This window comes from Euwallacea fornicatus, chromosome 13 (genome assembly GCF_040115645.1).
Source record: "Euwallacea fornicatus isolate EFF26 chromosome 13, ASM4011564v1, whole genome shotgun sequence".
In the NCBI taxonomy this organism is placed as follows: Eukaryota; Metazoa; Arthropoda; class Insecta; order Coleoptera; family Curculionidae; genus Euwallacea; species Euwallacea fornicatus.
This window is the reverse complement of record NC_089553.1, coordinates 2,089,912-2,111,797: the sequence shown is the minus strand read 5'-3', so window position 1 is coordinate 2,111,797 and position 21,886 is coordinate 2,089,912. Positions and strand designations below refer to the sequence as shown.

General features: G+C 36.9%; 2 protein-coding genes across 3 annotated transcripts; one reads left to right on the top strand and one right to left on the bottom strand.

Annotated features, from left to right (window-relative positions):
- Window positions 1-340: 340 nt before the first annotated feature.
- On the top strand, window positions 341-14,871 carry Ets98B (DNA-binding protein Ets98B). 2 transcript variants are annotated; one of them, XM_066289134.1, is made up of 5 exons: window positions 341-993; window positions 6,509-7,532; window positions 8,890-9,044; window positions 12,754-12,877; window positions 13,667-14,871. In XM_066289134.1, the coding sequence occupies exons 2-5, from the start codon at window positions 6,509-6,511 to the stop codon at window positions 14,002-14,004; spliced, it is 1,641 nt and encodes a 546-aa protein (XP_066145231.1). In that variant the 5' UTR covers window positions 341-993; the 3' UTR covers window positions 14,005-14,871. The 2 variants fall into 2 exon arrangements, with proteins under 2 accessions (XP_066145231.1, XP_066145230.1); XM_066289133.1 differs by lacking the exon at window positions 341-993 and adding an exon at window positions 1,392-1,706.
- A 3,681-nt stretch (window positions 14,872-18,552) lies between these two features.
- LOC136343061 (uncharacterized) lies at window positions 18,553-20,272 on the bottom strand. Its single transcript, XM_066289435.1, has 2 exons — window positions 20,119-20,272; window positions 18,553-19,890 (listed from the first exon to the last, which is right to left on the bottom strand). The coding sequence occupies exons 1-2, from the start codon at window positions 20,128-20,130 to the stop codon at window positions 18,673-18,675; spliced, it is 1,230 nt and encodes a 409-aa protein (XP_066145532.1). The 5' UTR covers window positions 20,131-20,272; the 3' UTR covers window positions 18,553-18,672.
- Window positions 20,273-21,886: the final 1,614 nt, after the last annotated feature.

The following is a 21,886-nucleotide window of genomic DNA, read 5'->3' as shown; positions in this document are numbered from 1 at the left end:
ATAAAAGTGACCAGTTTTTCTGAAAATTTGGTAAAGTCTAGCAAATGTTCTGTGCTTGGGAACGTGTCGCTCTGCAAATCGACGGTGATACGACCTAACCGTTTCAACGGCATTACCATTAGCAAAACCGTATACAAAAATTATGCCTCCATATTCTTTGTTAGTAAACGTTGTTGTAAGCAAAAATACGCTTACTTTCTCGCTATTACTACTTTAATTTGATGAATTAGAAATAATGCATGTTAACTTTTCTTAATTTTCAGTAGATATTCAACAATGTCGTTAAAATTAAGAAAATATAAAATCTAATTATCTGCAAAATAATTGGAAAATGGATCATTAGTTATATGCCATTTTATATTGGAAATGAGCTATATAATCATTGTTGAAATATTTTCCTCTCGTCATAGAACACTTTGTATTGATTCCCAGTTTAACTTTAGAGCTGTGTTCATAGATGGCATCGACAGGTGCTGGAAGTATTTTACAGCTTATTATCTCGAGGGACAAATTAAAAACACCAGATTGTCAAGAAAGTATTGAAGATTTCTCTATTTTTCCATGTTTAATTATAATCAATTAAGCGTTGTAGCAAACCCTTCAGGAAATATAACCATTCTGTGCGAATGTAACATCATTTTTGCAATTAGTCGATAATGACTAGGAGCAATCTCACGCGAAATTAATGAGTGTTGGGGGCAATTAGGCGGAAATTCGCAAGAATATGTTTGGTCTCCAATTACCCAGAACGTGTTATGTTTGTCTGTGCACAATTGGAACGACAATACTGATCAATCATGTACCAGGACACCTTAGCCGATCAACAAACAACAACAATAATTGCTTACCACCCGTGTATGCAAATGAGCACGGTTTCATAGTCTGAGATAAGAGTTTAATGGGTAACTAGAACCATTTCGGCCCGGACTACCAGCAAACCCAACGAACAACCACCGCCCACGGGTCTTGCTGGATTTTCCACATCTCAATAAGGTAAATAAAATCGATATTGCCATTACGTAAGTAAGTGATCCAAATGACTTTATGAATATTTAACAATCGCAACTGGGATGTCCACTTAGATCACCTGAAATTTTTTTTGTTTATTTGGTCCATTAGTGGAGGTAATTTCTGAAAGTTTTTTTCCGGCTGTAGGTTAAAACAAAGCAATTTTTATTAGTGTAAAAGCTCAATTAAAAACAACTCAAAAAGTCATAAAATAAAGGAATAATTAAATAATACTTGAGTATTCAGATTAACGTAATAACACGATAATTAGTAAAATGTACATATTTTCAGTCACAAGGTTACCTACGCGTAACTAGTCGCTTATCTGATAGCAAGCAAACAAACCAGCTCTTAACGAGCTCGACTGTTTCTCGTCTTTCACTTGTATGGATTTCTCGTATAGGTACACGCAAGTCGATCTGAGCGTGGTACTGCCCGAAAGTAGGCCGAGTACCTCGACTCGCCATCGCGTAGCATTTAGCATCTGAAGCTCGAGTTGCGCGGATCGCGAGCGATTCGCGCCCAATTTTTTGAACTTTTTGAGTGAATTTTTGGAAAAAGTTAGACGTTGAAAAACTTTTCAAGAAAACGCGACTGCACGAAAGCCTGCTAAGAGCGATTAAGGCCGGTAGTGCGATTCAAGACGCGATTTTCCAAGAAGTATGGTGCTGGCGGACAGGTTGACCGTCATGGAGTCGGTAAGTGGTTTAAGCGAGATGTTTGCTAGTTAGAGTTTTAGCATTTTATGCATATTGTTTTACTTGATAAATTACTAATAAGGTTTAAAACGAGTTCTTATTGAGAATGCTACCCAAGCGGTGCTCTTATGTTTTTGTTAGTTTTTTGTCCAATCTGATCAACGCATTCGAAATTTCAAAATATTCTAATTTAAACGCATGCCAATCATGGATAAGGTTATCAATCTTTAGAACCCCAATGGCTTTTTCAAAGATAGGTTTTCAAGTAAACATGTTATCGGTTTTTGGACGGCTTATTACAGCGTTAACAACTAAGGCACTTGCGGTCTTATCATACTTTCTACTGATAATGCTGAGTTTCTAAATCATCGTACAAGGTGTAGTAATGCGAAAACAGCTCGTTGATATGGTATTACGTGTTCTTTTGGGAAAAACCTACCAACCTTGAAACCCAACAACCAAGCAATTATCTTTCTCTACTCAAGAAGCTGATTTAGCTAAAGACGGCATTGGGTTCTTCAGGCGGTGCTTTCGTACCAGAGATTCGCACTCGGCAACCTGAAATTTTGAATTTCATTTGTGGAAACTTAAATGTAAATGTACGACCAATAGATGTCGCCTCAAAGCTTAAAGTTTTCTATTTAATCTACAGAAACCCGTGGCGTAAAGGAGAGTCGATTTAAGAATAACCAAAATGAGTCATTTTTAGATTAAAATTTTCTAAAATTCATAAACAATAAATTGATCAAGTTGCACCACTGTAGTATTTGCCCTATAACCAGAGGTTTCAATGACAATCCGTAGTATGGCAATCCGACAAAATCAAAAATTTTGAAACTCAAATCTTCATAAATACGCAGAAAAGAAATGGGTCGAAGCGATATACAAGGTGTTGTAAATTAGTAGGCCAATCGGCTAACCGCAGATTCCTTTAGCGAAAATAATTAGACTTTCCTAATGTGACTTTTTCTTTGGCGCTTTATATTCAGTATACAGAGTGTTGGAGTTACTAAAAATAATTTTGTTAATAACTTCGATGTTCATTGATATATTTTAATGAAATTTTGCAGTAATGCACAGTTCGATCTGGACCGCTTTTCCTATAATTTGGGTTAAAAAATTTCAAACCAGAATTATTTTTGCACAGATATGTAAAAAAACTGGGGGAAGAAAGCACATCCATGACATTTCATTTGTTCCCTCTGATTTCAAATTTTTTTACCCAAACTATAAGAAAAGTGCACCTCATCGAACAATTTACAATTGCAAAAATTTATTAAAATATGTCGAGAAATACTCAAGTTATTAACTAAAATCATTTTTTTAACAACTCTAACACTATATAGTGAATATAAAGCGTTAAAGAAAAACGTCGCATAAGGAAAGTTAATTATTTTCGCTTAAGGAATCTGAGGTTAGCGGATTGGCCTCTTAATTTGCAACACGCTGTATGTTCAAAATTAAAAATTTAAATTTAACTTACAGGAAAGCCCAAGGGTAGATGAGAGGAGGATATCTATACAATTAGAGCAAAAATAAAAAATAGCGAATTTGAGAATTTTGATTAACTTAAAATAAACAAATTAATCAAGCTACGCCTGTGTATTTCCTGTCGTTTAATAGACGAAAGAGGTGTCATGAAACTATAAACATTTTGATTTGGATAAAATCAATGGCGTGTAGAAGGTTAAATTTGATATATCTTAGGAAGTTTAAAAACAACTATTTTTAGATAAATATTTTTTACATCCATTTGTTGTATTAACGCTTATTCGCCAAAACTCTAAGTTAATCATTGGATCTTTTGTTATACAATAGAGAAGCGTAACTGTTTTTATATAAAATTGACAAATGTATAAAATTGGCTCTATAGAAAAGTCAGCAAATTTGTCAAACTTAATCATTAAATAATTAATTTTACAGTCTGCGAGAAACTTCTAAAATTTAGTTAAAGCTCTTTTCTAAAGTTTTACCTACTGAAAAGTCGATAAATTCGTTAAGTTTTAGGCTCATTGCACGCCACTGAAGCCCAGACAAAAAACTAAAAATGGCAAATAAAACTTTTTTAGTACTGCTTCAGCCCTTGGTATTCATATCCAGTGGGGTTGTAGGAAATTAGCGAATTCCTAGAAAATTATCTTAGAGAAAAATCCATAAATGTTTAAAGTTTTAAACCGTGAGTTATTTAATTCTGTCTCCGCAGAAAATCAGTGTCCAGAAAAGAAGAAAATTTGGTAAATTCCAGAAAAATCGAAAACACTTATTTTAAAATGCAAATAAAAAAAAAAATCACAATACACCAATCAATCGAGTTGCGCCTATGTACATTGTATATAGGGCATTTCAAATTTGACTCACACCATCGGGATTTCGGAAACCAGAGAAGGTACGAAGAAGTTTAAATGGTGGCAAAATTTCGTTATTTGGCGCTTGCCATTTTTAAAATTCGAATTTTCCGGGTGTTTCTGAAGACAGGGGAAAAAATTTTTTTAGAAATTTCCCTTTTATTTTTTTTGGTATTATTTGACAAGAAAGCCCACAATGACAAGCATTTTAACTGTCACATTTTCTCAGCTACATAATGACGTTTTCAGATTGGCGGTCCGGCGCTTCGTCGTGGGGCTATCATAATAAAAATTTTTTTATGGGCGCCACGTAGGATTTTTCGACAGAAAAACAGTTGAATAAGAAATCTGAAACCGTCATCGTGCAGTTGAGTAAACGTGACAATGAAAATGTGATTGTAGTTTCAAGCGTTCTTATCAAATAACGCTAAAAAAATAAAAACGAAATATTAAATTTTTCTGTTTTTTCGGCTATTTTCGGAAGTACTCGGAATATTAAAATTTTGAAAAATTTGAGGTGCTAAATTACGTAATTTTGCTCCCATTCAAACTTCTCGCATCTCCTCCAGTTTCCGAGATTCCAATCGTGAGGATCGAATTTGAAAATGGCCAGTGTAGTTTGATAGGGCTAAAAATGTATCTTTCGAATTTGAAATGTTGAACATTTTCCTAAAGAAAATCGTCGGTGAAGAGGAGAAAGATAGGGTCAATTTTAACGGAATATAAAGTAGCTCTTTATATTTCGCAGACACGTAAGGATTGAGAGCTATTTCCAATTACTGAAAAATAAAATGCTCTGAACAACGAAATATTCCCTTGTTCCTTTCTTGAAATTTATTCATAACGAGTGCTAAACCCTGCCGAGTGACCATCGTCATGATCTAACGCCTCAACTATTCGCATTCGACTTAAAAGTAAGACCATTCATTATTTTACGGTACATTTTCGTACCGAAGAAACTTTCTCTTTTCTTTCTTCGAAATTCTTCATAGAATGACGTGGTCAAGTGTTTTGTAAGCGTTTCACCAAACTGTTTTTGGTCGCCCGGTGTTATTTACATAACGTTACACAAGACAATATCGGTGATCCCGTAACATAGATTTAATGGTACGGTAGACAGGAACCCATTAAATTGGGTCGTAATTTTCCCTGGTAAATTAGCAGGGCTTGTTCGATAATTCTAGAAAATCCATTTTGTGATGTAATGCACAAAAGTTTTAAATGTTATCTGTACGCAAACATCGTGCTGTATTTTTAAACGAGTGCCATAAACATGATTTTCATCTGCGACATTAAATAGTGTATTATCTGCTAATTCAGATAGAAAATTAACGGATACGAACTGCAAATGCCCATAAACCACTTTTCAATTTTCAAGAAAGTGAGCAAAAATAGCTGCTCGTACGTGACTTTCCAAAATCCGGAAATATGTACTTTTGCGTCATGAAAGTTTTATGAAGAAGTCTTATGACCATCTGTGACATGCTCGTCATCAAAATAAACTTAACAGTAACAAAATTGCGCTACTGTTTATGACGTCAAACAATGTTCATTGCAAAATTCCCTATGACAAAAACGCGAGCTCATAAAAGTGCCAGATACAGAAAAAGAAAGATCATTCATAGTGCTGGATAGATGTACTATTGTGCAACTATACTTAATACAGAGTGGACTCAAGTAAGCCTTCGATCATGAAATTTAATGTAAGTCATGTACCAAGGTTGATTAAAATATCTTAACATACCAAATAGTGAAGGAACCAACGGAAAAACCGTGACATTAGACAAGGACATGAGGTGTTTCGGAGTTTTTTTTTAAAGCAATGTGCATAATCACCGTGTGCGTAAGAACCATTAGATTTGGTTAGTGAATGAGTCGAGGAATTGTGATGGTGTGCTGAAATCCTTTTTGTACCTTGATAGTAACGTATGTAAGTAACGAATTAGTAGCGAAAATTCCTATATAACGCGAGCACTTTGTTATTCCAAACTTTTAAATTTAGAATCGGAGTTTAAAGCAAAATAAATAAAGTGCGGGTAGCCAAAAGTGAACACATTGTGCCGTCATGTAAATAATATTTATACGCTAAAATGATTTTAGTACGAAAATCTTTTTTAAATTAGGCTGGATCAGCCATTTATGGAACTGATAACCTATTAAGGAGGTACTTAAGTAGATTAATTAAACTAACACAAAACGAATCTATTATGAACATAAAGGGCATTTACTTTCCATACGTTTCAGTTTTGAAGCTCTGCTCATAGATGATAGACGCCATCCATGATCAGGATGGGTGGTGCCATCTATGCGTTTGAGGAATTACTGTTAAACATCCTGTCGCCTCCTTGTCAAGAATTATTTATTCTCGCGGCTTCCAGAAATTATAGAATTTATTTTTCTCCATCGCGCCTTTCTAACAATAATCATTTCTCATCCCACTGTTTCTCTCTATTTCAGATGCCCCAGACGGTGCCCTCAGCAGGTTTCACTCCGCCTTGCGACTACAGCATTTTCGCCGAAAACTTCGATTTGTCGCTCCTCCCTGGAGGTGATCAGCCTTTATCTCCATCTCAGTTATTTCAAACGGACAAACAAACTCAGCCCAAAATCTTCACCACATTCTACCCCAGCTCCCCGGGAAGCCAGGCTTCCGATAGCGAATTTCAGCCTGACTTTCAGGCTTTATTGGGAGATAATAAAAAGTACTTGTCCCCACATTCTCCCATACACCTAGAAGTACCCCAGCCGAGCTCACTGGGGAATTCGGGGTCACTGTCTCCGTACTCCCCCAGTTCTCAAGGGCTTCTGTCCCCCAATGACCAGTTCGTTAACTACCGGGAACAGACCTTCTATCCGAGCAGTCCTGAGTACTCCCTATACACTGCAAGTCCCTCTTCTGTATACTCCAAATCTCCTTGTGAAGAAACTTACTTGCGGCCTGGATTTATTAAGAAGGAAGCTTTGAGTGGTGCCGCATCTCCCCTGCCCTGTTTATCCCCCTTCGGGATCAAAGAAGAGAATTTTCTTCCGAACTTGAACGACAATTCGTCTCCAGTGTCCCCAGCTGCGTCCAACTACTCCAGTATATCTTCCCCCGAACAAAAAAAGATAAAACAGGAGAGCACAGTGGATTTTAGCGAAATCCTAGGAGATCTTCAAAACACAGAAACTCTGCGAGGCCTATTGAGCCAAAAATCCACCCAAGTAGTACCTGAACCTTCTAAGGACCACCAATTACTCAGACAGTTTTTGAGAGACACTAGTTTTCAAAGGAAATTCAACATTCATCCTATCGATTTTAATTTCGTTAATGGCGACATCAAGATGGAGGAACCAAGCACTCCCGAAGATGGGGCTGATTTAATGATGGGATGCGATGAACAGATTTCCAGAGAGAGTATAGAGCCCGTCCTCAATTTGGCCATTGAACAGATGAGGAAGGACGTAGACGACACGTGTAGTGTGCTGGGAATTTCACCTGGTAAGACCTTGAAATTTGTTCCCTGTTATTAAACACGATGGGTAAATATTACCTTTTAAATGTTAAATCACGTTTGCGTGAGATAGGCTCGGTTTGTTCGTACACCGATCGGAAGATCCGCCTCAAGAAGACGACTTTATCCAATTTAGGGGTCTTTAAGTTGCAAGAATAATAGCAAATCGTCCTTTAAGTGCCCAATCTGCAGGCAAAAATATCATTGTTCGTAAGTTTCCCAGCTATACAATTGCAGGTCCGGACTAGGTAAAAATATTTTTAGCAATTTTTATGAATGCGAATCCCCTGTATATACTTTTTTTTAACACCATGTGGAGCCTGCAATATAGCGTTAAAAGCTGTCTTTATCGCATTAGTTTCATAATTCTCACACCTATCGTTTGGTCTCAATAACAGGACATTTTTTGAAAATAATTTAATATTTGATAATGGTATGAAATAAACGCCATGATTGTTTTGTAACAACAGAAATTTAAATTAAATAATAATTATTACAGCATAATAAAAAAAAACGGTTACAAGGGCTGTTTAAAGTGACTGCCATTTTCTTGTTCCCAGCGAAAATTGGCTTATTGCTTTTCGCATAATGTCAGGACAATTTCTAATTGTCGCACAGCGATTGTTTATTCTCTGAAAGAGCTTCTCTCTTGTGTTTATCTCTCATTTATAAACGTCAGATTTTAAATGCTTCCAGAAGTAATAATCCAATGGGTTAAAATCTGGCGATCTAGCAGGATCAGTATGCGGAACGCGACGCGTCCCCTACGATATATGAGCGAATTTGAACCATGGTGAAGTACTCTAACTCTTCATAGCGCATGTACAGTTAACTCTGAAACACTCTTTATACGTATTAATATTACCAAACCAGACTACCGAAGAAGTGAATATCGCACAAAAAATAGCCTACTGTATGGGTGCGGTTTTGAAGGCCAATAATTGGTATGTTCTTTGGGACTTTAAGGTTTCTGTACAACGCTGTTGTTATGTTTGCTTAGCAAATAACAAGGGACTTGCAGGTCTTTTAATTCTGTCTGAAACCACGTCACGGAGACCATGACTGAAACAAATATCCTCAGGTTAGCTGGGTATACGGTGGGTGGAACTGGGCTATAAATAAAGCTCTATTGTTATTAATTTTATATGGGACTGGAAAAAACTGATTCGTGATTGCATAACGGAAACAGTAGTAGTAAATATGTGGAAGAGAGGGTGTGCCTCCTATAATTTTTTTTCAAATATCTGTTACAAGGATATAGATAATATCACTTCATGGTTTTTGCCAACATTTTACGTCATATCTACACAAAAAACTCCTATTCAGATCAAGTTTTTGTCTCAGACCCGTCGAAATGGAGCCCCTCAGATGTCCTCTCCTGGATAAGATGGACATCCAGACATTTCGGTTGTCCAGAACCCATATCCGAAAATTGGGATCTCTCAGGGATGGATCTCTCAACCCTGTCAGAGAAAGATTTCACCAATCGGGCGCCTCAGGTAAGGATTATAACGTTTCTTTCGCTGATGTTGGACTTACATGGTGTTGCGTTTGAGGCATGCAACTGCAATACAAGACCAGTAAGATTTATCTAGCTGTTTAACCTAAATACCATTAAACACGCCTTAATCGGCGTGTAATAAATAATACTGCGAGGACGTGGAAGTTGAAAAGTTTTCTTGAGATTTTGAGAGTGGTTATGACTGCATTGATTCTCGGAAAAATCAAGTATTTCAAAAAATATACATATTATAATAACGAGATACTCTGGTACCACGGTTCTTGGTACTCGTTGAAGAAAGGAATTATTTAATTCTGACACAGCAAGCTTAATTTAGGTTTCACTAATGAGTGCTCTTTTACATCTTAGTCATAACTATCAATGAGATTTGCGGTCGATAAATGTGTAGAAAACGTCCATTATTGTGGGAATTTTTAATAGGTGATTGCAGTGAAAAAAATTATCCTGACCTTCCTATAAGTGATCACGTTCTGATGCTAGCTCTTTATAAGATAACTGTCTTGAATCTATATTTTTGATTAAGGGAGTTTTTTATTGTTCCGTAATTTATGAAGGCTATAGGGACAGTTTTTCACCAAGAATATCCGTCACAATGTCAGGAAGTGGCCAATCTCCAAGGTATCTTCAAGGATATCTTCATAAATGGGGCCTGTCGTGACTGAAAAGTCTCGTAGGCATTTTTTAACTGAAAATTTCATTTTCTTCATTTACTACAATCGAAGTATACTCGAAACAGTGTTCATGCGTCATCGAATGATGAAAAAATATATGGGGTGCTCCATTTAGAATTAAAACGTTGCCAGTGCTTTGTTCGTTTTATGATTGCATTTTCTTGTGTTTGTACATTTAGATAATTCATATAAACTCCTGAAACTCGTGTATTTCACTTTTTTTGCATTTTCTTTCATAAATGGTGTCGATGTAATTTTCAGCATACCGCCCAAATAACGTACGCCTGAACGTCAAGAATGGGCCGTTTTTCACTTCAACTTAGAGGGTGATGCTACCGGCACGTAAAATGTCACGTTAGGTATTATCTTGCAGAGAATTCATTTTGATTTTGCTTCAGTTTTTATTATAAATGGAACGTTATGCAAGTTTTCAAGGGCCATAGAAAGGTAGGGGAATGTACAGGGAGTAACATTTAAAACTTAACAGTTGTCATTATGATTCCACTTTTATGATTCATCTTTGACTTTCCCGGCAACTTGGTTTGATACATACATATATGAAAGGTCTTCTTAAATATCATGTACATACGGCAGGGTGTAATTGTTTAGATTATTTCATCACTAAAAGTTCATATAAATATAGGTCCGCATACTCTTCGTTATCTATCCATAGGGTGTCCAAGTTTTAGAATTTTTTCATTTTTTATGTTCCTGGCTTTAACATTTATCAGGTAGTTCCAAATAAACGTTAAAAATTACTAAAAATAGACGATAAACTATAATAAGTAATTTCTTACCAATAATGAATTTTAATTTCATCTGGCGAACTACGATCAGTTTTTATTTTTTTCCTCGTTACAAAAGATCAAAAAATTTCTAAACAAAATGAAAAAACCATTTTGAGATTTGGTATCTACCAGCGGCGAACCGTAAAAAAGCTCAAGGGGAAAAAAAGGCGCATGTCTCCTTAAAAAATATCACTTTGTAGATTATTAAAACTATTTGAGATGCTCAATGATATAAATATAAATTATATTGTAAATTTTAGCTAAATATCTCAAAAACTGCAGGAGCTATAAGGAAAAACTGAAAAATTTGAAAACCTTGTAGATAAGTAAACAAAATGTTTGTGGACCTATGTACATATGGATTTTTAGTCATGAATTAAGCTAAAGACTAATTCCTTTGTATATGTATAGGATATACAGGGTGTCTAATATTATGGTGTGGTATAGTAGGCAAATGCGCTAACCGGAGACTCTTTATACGAAACTAATTAGATTTTCCTTAGGGCACTTTTTTTTTCGAGCTTTTTACTCATTACACGGGGTGTTGAAGTTAGTAAAAAAATACCTTTGTTAATAATTTGGGTGTTTCTTTTCATATTTTAATAAAACTTTGCAGTGAGTACAGTTTGATTAATCGCGCATTTCCTATGATTTGGGTAAACAAATGGAAAAACAATGGGAAAAATGAGAATCGTGCAAACGTTTTTTTGCGGATGCCAATGAGACATTTGTTAAGTGATTCAAATTAGTCGTTTTTTTATCTGAATTTCTTCATTCTTGAAATATTTTGATTTACAGCATACTTTAGACGACATTTCCCCTTATTGCCCCCCAATACGTGGCTTCCATTTTTTATTTATGTCGAGAACGTAGTTCCAAAACACACATAATTGCCGTTTTAGTACTTTGTGTGCATTGCACTTATTAATGTCTTGATTTTCTATGTGAAAAGTAATCATTCTCGTTCTAATACCCGGATTGTTATGGACAATTTGTAAAATTTCGTATTCCTTGTACGGTTAATTAAATAAATAAAAAATGGATCTCACGTATTGGGGGCAGTAAGTTAAAATATCATGTAAAAAAACTGTAAATCAAAATTTTACAAAAATGAAGAAATTCTGATAAAGAAACGACTAATTTAAATAATTAAACAAATGAATCATAAGCGTCCGCAAAAAAAGTTGGTGAAGGAGAACGCGTACACGACTCTTCATTTTCCCCATTGTTCTTCCTTTTTTTTACCCAAATCATAGGAAATGCGCGATCAATCAGACTACACTCACTGCAAAGTTTTATTAAAATATGAAAAGAAACACTCAAGTTATTAACAAACGTATTTTTTTACTAACTTCAACACCCTGTGTAATGAGTAAAAAGCGCCAAAGAAAAAAGTGCCATAAGGAAAGTCTAATTACTTTCGCATAAGGAATGTCTGAGTAGCGGATTAGCCTACTAATATGAAACACCCTGTGTATCAGCACCCTGTATATGGCTTATAGAAGGGAGTGCTTGTCATGAATAAAGTCCATACCGTTTTTTGCTTTTTCAGGCACGGAAAAAGTTGTTTCCATGTGAGGATTGATCTGGGATCTCCCTTGAGTGCCAACACTGCGTTACGCTAGTAAGCAATGTGCCGGCGTTCTGCAGCTGTGACCCAAGATCGATTCCAGCCTGTGCAATTTTTTTTTCCAATTTTATTATCGTGCGAAAAAATCTGTTCACACAACAGTACTTTTTCATATTTAAATGACTCCGATAAAATTCCAAATTGGCACATTTTACCACTGTTTATTTTTCTTGATAAAGTCAATAGGTGACGATGGCTCTGCGTTATCTATTATCTTACCGACAACTTTTGAGCTTTCAAAATATCAATATTTAGTTAAAGAATGCAGCATTAAACGTATGCAAAAGCCGACCGTTTCAAACGTTTCTTCTGGCAATGTCGTTCACCGACCTTACGAAGAATTTCTTGACTTCACGTTGCGGGGAAGAAAGAAGAAATTTATGTTTGTGTATATTTAGAGGAGAAAGTTAAGTTGTTCGCGAGGCTCGACCCACATACCCAATCGAAAACACATGGAATTCGCTTTATCGTCAATTTCATCAACTTGTACCTGTTTATGCACCGTGCATACGTTTAAGCCCATCTCGATTATACTTATTATTGTTATCATATTATTGTCACATAACATGATTATATATTCGACAAATGCTGTTTCAGGCTGGTATGATCTTGCACGCACAATTGGAAATATGGAAAGCGGCCTACTCAGAGGAAAACCTGAAGAATTGGCTGCCTCCAGAGAGCGTGCCCAGTAACGCATCTAGCGGCGACGTTTCGGAAGGTGAGAAGTTCCTCAGCCATAAATCAAAATATGTTTGCACTAGTGATTTGGGTTTCCTGAAACCGTCGCTAATTTTTAAGACAAAGGAAAACAGTGTAGATGATTCTGAGATAAATCGTAGAACCAGATAACCTTGATGGTTGGTTTCTCGGGACGAAAAATATGTAGGTATACGTGCGCTATAAGTCGACTTTAATAAGGTTAAAAGCAAAATTAATGTTCGCATTATGGTTTATATTGAGTATTGTGGCATTTGGAATTAATTGTAGAATCACCAAGCATAGGAACAATTGTCACGGCACATTACTTACAATAATTGATTGAATGTTAGCCATTGGAATGCATACGATGGTGAGGAAAATTACTCGCACATAGAAACTAGGAACATTATAGAACTTTAATTATTGTGGCAAGTCCATGGATAATGGCTGTACAAAGACTTTCAAAATTCTGTGGAATTTAAAGAAGAAAAAAAAAACAGGAGAGGCATTAACATGAGTTTAAAACTGAGCAATAACAAGCCTAGAAGGTCGTCTAAAATGGGAGTGGCAAATGGACGAGCGCAAAAACTTGTTTTGTTGTTCAGTTTAATCGAACCTTTTAAATTTTGACCGAAACTATTAAAGCGATTGTTTCATTCACCGTTAATACCGAGAGGCGCAGACAGGAAGATTTTTCCCTGGTTTTAATTATTAGTTCAGAAGTGGAAGACTTTGAACTCAAATGTGATGGAACAAAAGAATTCCTTAGTCTCCTCGATTGTCCCTCACGTCTCACTCTCTTTTACAGATGAGGATGAGGATACTCACCTTGCATCCGACCAGAACAAGCCGAGCACTTCCAGAACTGGTTCGCACATCCACCTCTGGCAATTCCTGAAGGAATTGTTATCGAACCCGCAAACGCACGGTTCCTGCATCAGGTGGTTGGACCGCACCAAGGGCATTTTCAAAATCGAGGATTCGGTGAAAGTGGCCCGGCTCTGGGGCAAACGCAAGAACAGACCTGCCATGAACTACGACAAGTTGAGCAGATCCATTAGACAGTACTACAAAAAAGGAATCATGAAGAAGACTGAACGGTCGCAAAGGCTGGTGTACCAGTTTTGTCATCCGTACAACTTGTGAACCTTCTTCAGAAACAGTCAAACGTCCTCGCGTCCAATCATTGTAGGTCATGTGATCTCATTTCTGCCCTTTTGACAGTGCATATTGCCCCGCGCGACAGTTTGGCTTAACATTATATATTTATTTGTAAATTAATGGGGATTTTAGTATTTACGGGTTAAGGGTTAATTTGGTGTAGGTGTATATAAGGGCACTTTGAAGTTATCAGAGTGCCGAAAGTCTGGGCGGGACGGGGTATTACCGTTTCCGTCCTGGTTCGCGCATTTTTAGCGCCTATTCGGAAGGTAATTTCCAAATGTTTCAATCGATTAAAGTATTTACCAGGGAGTAAAAACCCAGTGAAACAATGAGCAAAGCAGGAAGTGCTTTTTTCGCAGTTCCGCTTTGGTGCTCAGGCCGGAAAGTTCCGGCTTTCGAAGCTCGGGTCGGACCACGAGAAAGAAGCACTGGATCTCAGGCGACATTCATTCCGTTGGGTTCTGAAAACTGGTGATTTTGGTCCCATATATCTATGATATATTAAGTAATGTAAGTTCTATGAACAATGAATTCCTTAGATTTTGTATATTAGTCTCGACTTGGGGAGGTATCAATCCTTGAAAGTATCCTTATAGGCTCTCTATTAATTTTTTCTTATAAGCAACAATACTCACATTTATATTTTTCGTTTAATTATTGTATAATAATTTCCATATTTATTGTTAGAAAGCATTTTTAAGTGTTTGCTAGAATGCTTGAGAAGATGTTTTAAACCTAAGAAGTTAACATAATTTATATTATTTATTTTATTATTTTGTTATTAAAGAGTGAATTTATTAATGTAACGTCGATTTCGTAAAGATTTAATAAACCATAGTTATCAACTAATTTGCAATTGTGCGTGTTTTTCTCTCCTGATAAATGGCATTACGTAGCGGGTAAAAACAGAGGCGTTACGTGAGGAAAAAAGCGTAACAAAATTGCAAAAGTTAAACCGAAATGGGATACAAAATCAAAGGGGCAAAAAAGAGAAACTGATCTCCATTGGATTTAGGATGGGGATATGTCAATAAAAATCTTTTTTAAAGGCTGCCGACCTTTCGTAATTTCATTATTGGATCCTCAGGGCACATGCAGAATCCCCATGGCTTGCATAAAGCCGATATTTCAGTTACTGGTTAGTCCAGGAATTCCTAGACTGAGGAATTGACCACGGATGATTGCGTTATTGTAAATTTGTGCCATTGATGTATCTTGGTTCTAAACTTAATGAAAAACATTAGTGTCTGCGTAAGTTTGGTTCGAAACAGGTTTGAGGTAGTGAAGGAAAAGGTCTCCACTCATTAAAAGACCGACCAGAATTAACCTGAAGATGTGTAGAGAACTATGTCATGCAGTATTTATGAATACTCAAACTTTTACTTCCAAGTGATAGGAAAGCTATGGAGAACACAGTACGCCACTGGTCGTTACCAATATTGATAGTTCACAATCTGGCAGCAATGCTATGGGAAGGGGACATCAAGGTCACACCCAGAAAAGATTACAAAAAATTTCTGAGAAGTGGGGTACTAGGTAAGTATCTCGCTAGTTTTTATAAATATTTTTTTAAATATATTTTTAAAAATCAGGAGGTTATCTCTGCAGAATTCAAAATAGGTCGCAAAGCAGCGCAATGTAAAATTTAGTGCCAAAGTAGTAGTATATGGAATAAATATTACTATTTGAAAAACTGCTGGCACTCAGAAGATAGTCACTGTGATATGCCAACGATTATAAAGTATTTTCTATAATTTGGAAGATTATGCTCTAGGTATAGTTACCGGACACAATGTTGAATTTAGAGGTGGAGTTAAGTGAAATGCAAAGACTGAAATGTTATTTGAAAATTGCTAAGTCTAAACACAGTGTAATTCGTCCATGACTTACGTAAATCGGTTTTAGAGAGAGGGAAACGTGCAACATATAGAACCCCTAAGGGCTGCATTGCGGACTCCCCCCAGTTTAACTCTGCGATTACTGCTTCTAAATTCTTGCTCAACACACACAAGACAGTAAACAAAAATCGCACTTTAAAAATAAAAAAAACTTATATACACCATAGTGTCAAGAAACATATTACATTTCTAGGTTACTTTATGATTACTCCCAAAGATGGCTCCCTAAGTTAAAGGACGCGCTGAATAACGTATTATCTTATTCGCAAAAGGTCATTCTCCATATTGTCAAAAATGGTGACAGTAAATTTTCCCCATTATATTATTTATTAATTAACATCTGGGAGGTGCATCTCTTTATCAATCTCGAACACAATACAAACCTGCTGTCGACAGTCTCTCCTTTGTCGCGCGTCCAAAAGCGACGTGAAAGAAATTTACATTTTTCCACGATGAAAATCGATCTTTCTTTCTGCGCCCTTAGACCGGGCCCTATGTAAATCTGCCCATGAAGCAGTATGCATATCGTGATATTATGTAAATTATATATTACTATCTTGACACTGATACCTTTATTCTTGCGGAAAGGCGGCGATCGGCGCGTCCGCATACACGTTTATGATGCCAGGAACTGCTTTTATTGTGTTTAAGGACTGACGTGCACGAACCTTGAAATGAAAAGGACGTCAGCAATTGAGCCTTGAGAAAACGGCGAATGGGAAATTTTTCCTTGTTACTCTACGAATGTAGTAAAAATGGTTTTCAAAGTAGTCTCCCTCGATGACGTGCTTTTCAACTTGTTTGTGCGCCTCATGCAGGGAGCGTCGAGACTTCATTACCCCAGAGGATTATTCAAACATTGCTCTGATGGCACATGCTTAACGAAGCCATTAGTTCCCTTGGAAATATATGGGCACAAATTAAAGCCCAGGAAAGAATTTGCCGCAGGGCGGTTTTCATATTCAGTGTTAGTTGAGTGTATGCAAATTTTCTTGTATACAAAAACTGGCAAGCTTTTTTATAAATTTCACCTCGTTAGCTGTCACAGTAAGTTTAAATGATACAACGATGAGGGATTTGTTTTGCCGGGGGTTTTCTGATCATCAATAACACAAAACCCGTCTGAAAATTCTAATCTCGTGCCATTGCGGAATAACGTCGTCGTCGATAACAATAAGCGAACGATAAGCTGTCACCGAGGCCGTAAAACAATTTAAATCCATCCCAACCTGAGAATTCCAGACGAAAATCCTGGAATTATATCCTGGAAATTATTTGTCATTAGTCCCTAGCGACGGGGCGCTTTGAATTTAAAATAACGCGACAATGCGGGTTTAATGAAACGGCTTTCGAGCTGACTCTATGACTCTCTAAATTTTCTTAAAGTTCGCTTTGTTGTTGTTTCCTATTCTCCCGGCGCTGATAAATACCTCATCAAAATTGTTAGTTGAGGACTGGGGTTTTGGGACTACTTTTGTTCCAAGTTTGTGGGGGAGGACCTCCAAACGACTACAAACTTTATTAAAGACGTCATACAAGCAAGAAGATAATCGCCGTCTGGAGCTATTTATTGTTGGATTCTGATGAAAGATGATGTTAAAAGTAATTACAATTCAGTGGAAAAGAAGTTTTAACCGATAAAAATAGCTCTAGAACAGAAAAGTATGCTCGTGTCATACGATATAGTTATTTTCATTTCTGTAGACAGCCGTCTTATTCCTATTTAATAATTGCTTTTGTGTCAACTGCAAGCTCTATTTTCTGGCCGTCTGGGAGACAAAAGTATTTCGCCATGCTGACGGATTTCAAGTTTATAACGGCGAAAAATTCTATCTATAACTTTAGTACTTATGCTTCAAAAGGAAAGGGGCAGAAGCCCACAATACTTATTGAACTAATTGCAGACGTGAATCAACAAGTCTTCGGTCTGACACATGCACTCTGTTGCATATGCACACTGGCAACACTGTTGAGAGATCCACACGATCTCTGGGTAGTACCGACCTTCGCACGAGACGTGTCAAATATTCACGTCATTTTGACAGTTTACAGGTAGCAGTGGTTTTGGTGATAAAAAACAATTTCGTGTGTTCGTTTAATATTATTTTTTGATGAGGAAAAATACTGTTGAAATTGAACAGTGGTTTGGTGAACGTCGTACAGAATCTGCACTATGGAAATCGACTATTGTTGGCCGGTATGCTGAATTTAAACATCGATGATGCTGAACGCTCTGCTCGCCCAAAATCTGCAGTTGTTTTAGGAAATATAAGAAAGTTCTCTTTCGACACATCACGGGGTTTCACCGGCATGAGCAACAACTTAAAATTATCAATTTTTAATATATATGAAAATTAGTAGCGTACGTCGATTCTTTATTATAATTTTCATATTTTCACAATTTCCAGTGGCAAGCGACTACTTTTTCTTTGATACTTCGAGTTCGTTAACTGTTCCAATCTGAATCCCACAAATTTCGCCAAATGTAAGGACCTTTACCTCGGAAGTTTTCATTCGCTCCTTTCAGCAAATTTTTGCACTTTTTGGACAAGAAGGCGAATGTGCCGTCAAGGAAGTGTCAATTTACGCAACTTTGGGATGACTTTCAAATAACCGGCAAAAATTCGACTGCTTTAACTCTTTCACCAACTCAATATATTACAACAAAAATAGTAAAAAACAATTAGATAATAAATATTAAAAACGATAATACACAATAATCAGTCTAAGTAATAATTGATTTAAGGTTAAGTCAGTACCTCAAATTTTGAGCTGCAGCAGGAGGAGGGGGCCTCATTGACACAATTTTATAAGGGTCTTCTTGGTAGTTCACCGCATTTCCATATCCTGAAGGGTTGTAATTGTGAGGGGCGAATTTCTGAGTTTTATGCAGTTCTTCCTGCATAGCAGCTTGGATCTGCCGAACATCAAAGTGAATGGGGATTTTGCCGTATTTGGAGACATCTTGATTGCCCTGCAGGGAGGTGGTCAAAACTGGGTCTTGTAACAGACTGGTATCTATGGGGAGGGGCTGTACACCTTTGAGGTTTTCAGGTATGTGTGCCTCAATGTTCAAGTCAACAGGAATTTTATTTTGACTGACTACAGATGCAGGAAGTGTGGTGCTATGTCTGTCTGATCCCCCAGAAACGTTGTCAATAAATTGCCGGTTGCTGCTGTCCCCGAAAGAGATATCGCCATGCACGTTGCTAAAGTCGAAAGTTTCACTGTTCTTTAGGGCAATTTCGTGGTTAAAACTGGCAAATTGCTGATTGTCTCTTACAGCTTCTTTTCTGAAGTACTTGTCAAACTCGTCAGCCTGAATTGCGTTTTCAGTTTGAGTTGCTGGCGTTATGCTCTCCCATTTGGTATTATCATATTGCACAGGTTCAGGTCTCGTAGACCTCACCACATCTTTAAATATATTTTGCTGGGTATTGTAATTATTGAACCCCGGTGAAGATGATGACGGGGAGAATCTAATTTGAGCAGAAGTATACTTAGTTTGAGTTTGTGGTCTGATTTGCTTCTGCGTCTGGTACGCTTGAGAAACAAACTGCTGCGGAGACATATCAGGGCCTAAAGGAGCTCTCACTTTCTCATTGTTCTTCAAAGTACCTCTAATGACCTCGGCATTCTCGAATTTCTTCCCCGTGGTGATCTGAGGGTAGCGCTGCTGTTGGAACCTATTGAAGTTCTTATTAGGCTCCTCCTTGAACCTCAAATTGTACCCCACGTTGAAGTGACTCCCTCCTTGAGGCTGCTGAACGTTGGTATATTTCACCCTCCCCTTGTAGCTATTTAGCTGTTGATGGGGATAATTCGCGTTCACAGAACCTTCAGCTCTCAAATCCCCATACCCCTGCATGGCATGGACTACATTAGGGGAATAGCCCATGCGGCGCTGCACCCCTATGGATTTGGGGACTCTTTGAGCTCCCACTAACACCAAGGTGCAGGTTAACAACATCTGAAAGAGAAAGACGAGGTAAATCAGTGCGTGCAACAGAGTGATTTGAAGTAGAGCTTAACATGTTAATTATTGTTAATTATAGCTGGTGAAGTGGAAGAAAGATAGAAAGTTCGAGAGGAAATGGAATGGCGCGGAAATTTCACAAATTTCTTTCAGTGAAGTTTGTGGGAATTTCGGGGTCTATAAAGATTTGATAATATCCGCAACTAAGTTACATCAACTTACCGGAAAGATCATGTTATCCTTTTCCGTTCTTCTTGCACAGAAATCAGCACCAAGAGAAAATGTAACAGAAACTTGTTTTAAAAGAATAACGGGTTCGTATCTACATATCTGCTAAAATTACGGTGCAATGTCAAGGTGAACTGAACAGATCTGAGTCAAATAGTCTAACTTATATGTAAGTAGTTCCCCCTGTTCAATTGTGTGGTCGGACATCGGTGCAATTTCAGTACTTTCTCTGCTGTTGCCGTTGTAGATGAGGAAAATTTTTAAACTACGGGGCTGGATTTACATGTTTTTTAACTCGGATTTGTTAAAGCGTAAGAAATTTTAATTATTTACTTGCGATTAAATATGTTTTATTTGCAGTTTCAGTTAAAAAGTAGAAAGTAGCTTTTTCACCGGATTTGTTTAGATAGGAGAGCAAGCTTTAGTCCGAAAATCCCTAAGATTATGCAACAAGATGAAAGCACTGAGAAGGAAATGAGAAGAATATTCCTTGTACGGTCCTAGTGAAACGTTTAGGAATAGCTATTGAGATTGTTCGATGAGGTGATTGACTTTCAGACATTGTACGGTTGGATGAACAAGATATGCAAGTGCTTTTCAAGTTTATATGAACAGTCGATCATATATTTATCATCAAAAATATTAGAGAAAGCTGTAAGAGGTGTGGATCTATCAAAGGAAATAATTATTGGATTTTGTGATGTAAGCTTAAGTTTGAAATTTCTATGGTTTAGGCAAAAGCAGGTACAACGAATGTGAAGTGATAGAATTTGACGATAGAAATTTTCAAGCGAACTTTCTAAAGCATCTTTAGTAGAAACCAAATCATCGATTCAATTACGCAAAGTAGATGTAATTATTTGGCGTTCAAATCCTATCGGACGTCCCTTAGAAAATCTTCTTCACATAAAAAAATTAACTTTTTGCGAAAAACGCCAAAAATGTAGTTTATTATTTCACAATAAAACTAATTGCTGTTCTAGAAAATGGCAACAATGCGTCGTTCTTTTGTTTGAAAGCAGACGCAAGCTAACATCGCGTGACGTAGCTCTGACTATACGAAAGACGTTGCCAGAGTTAATTTCAGGTTTAAAGTAGGAAGAATAAATCTCACGTCAAAATTAGTGTACACTTACATATCTGGACCCAACATTGGGGCACTCTGTCCATATCGCTTAATAAGTTTCAATGCCCCCTCTGCGATGTTTATCATGAAATAACTTAAATGCTAAAATGTATTGAATTTATGATGTGATTCAGCTCCCTTTAAAAGACCTCTGCGCAAACAAAAATTTCAGAATCCAGTCTCTGAGGTATTTCGTATTTAGAAACAAAATAAGAAGATTGAGGCTCTTGCTAAAATATTAATAAAGATCTGAAATAAAGCGAATTTAAAAGCAAAATTGTTGAATTTCCAGGAGATACAACTCTATAGGTAGTTTCTATTTAAAAAAAAATCAAGGATTTATTCTCTAGGGTATTCTCTACTAAGAGAAAATGCTCAGACGCTAACATCAAGGTTTTCACTCGGCTGTTCAGCAAGTTTTTCAGACGGAGCGAAGGTAGAAGTAAAACCATTTTATAATTCGCTAGAGTTTGACCTGCAGGTCCTTCTGGAGGAGCTTTATTCAAGTAAAAATTTTAGTGATTATTCTCAGAAATATTCTTTACTAAGAGGGGAAATGCCGAGTGATTTATGAGGTTCCTAACAGATTGTTCAATAACTGCTCAAATTCAGGAAATTTAAAAGCAGGTCTGGTTC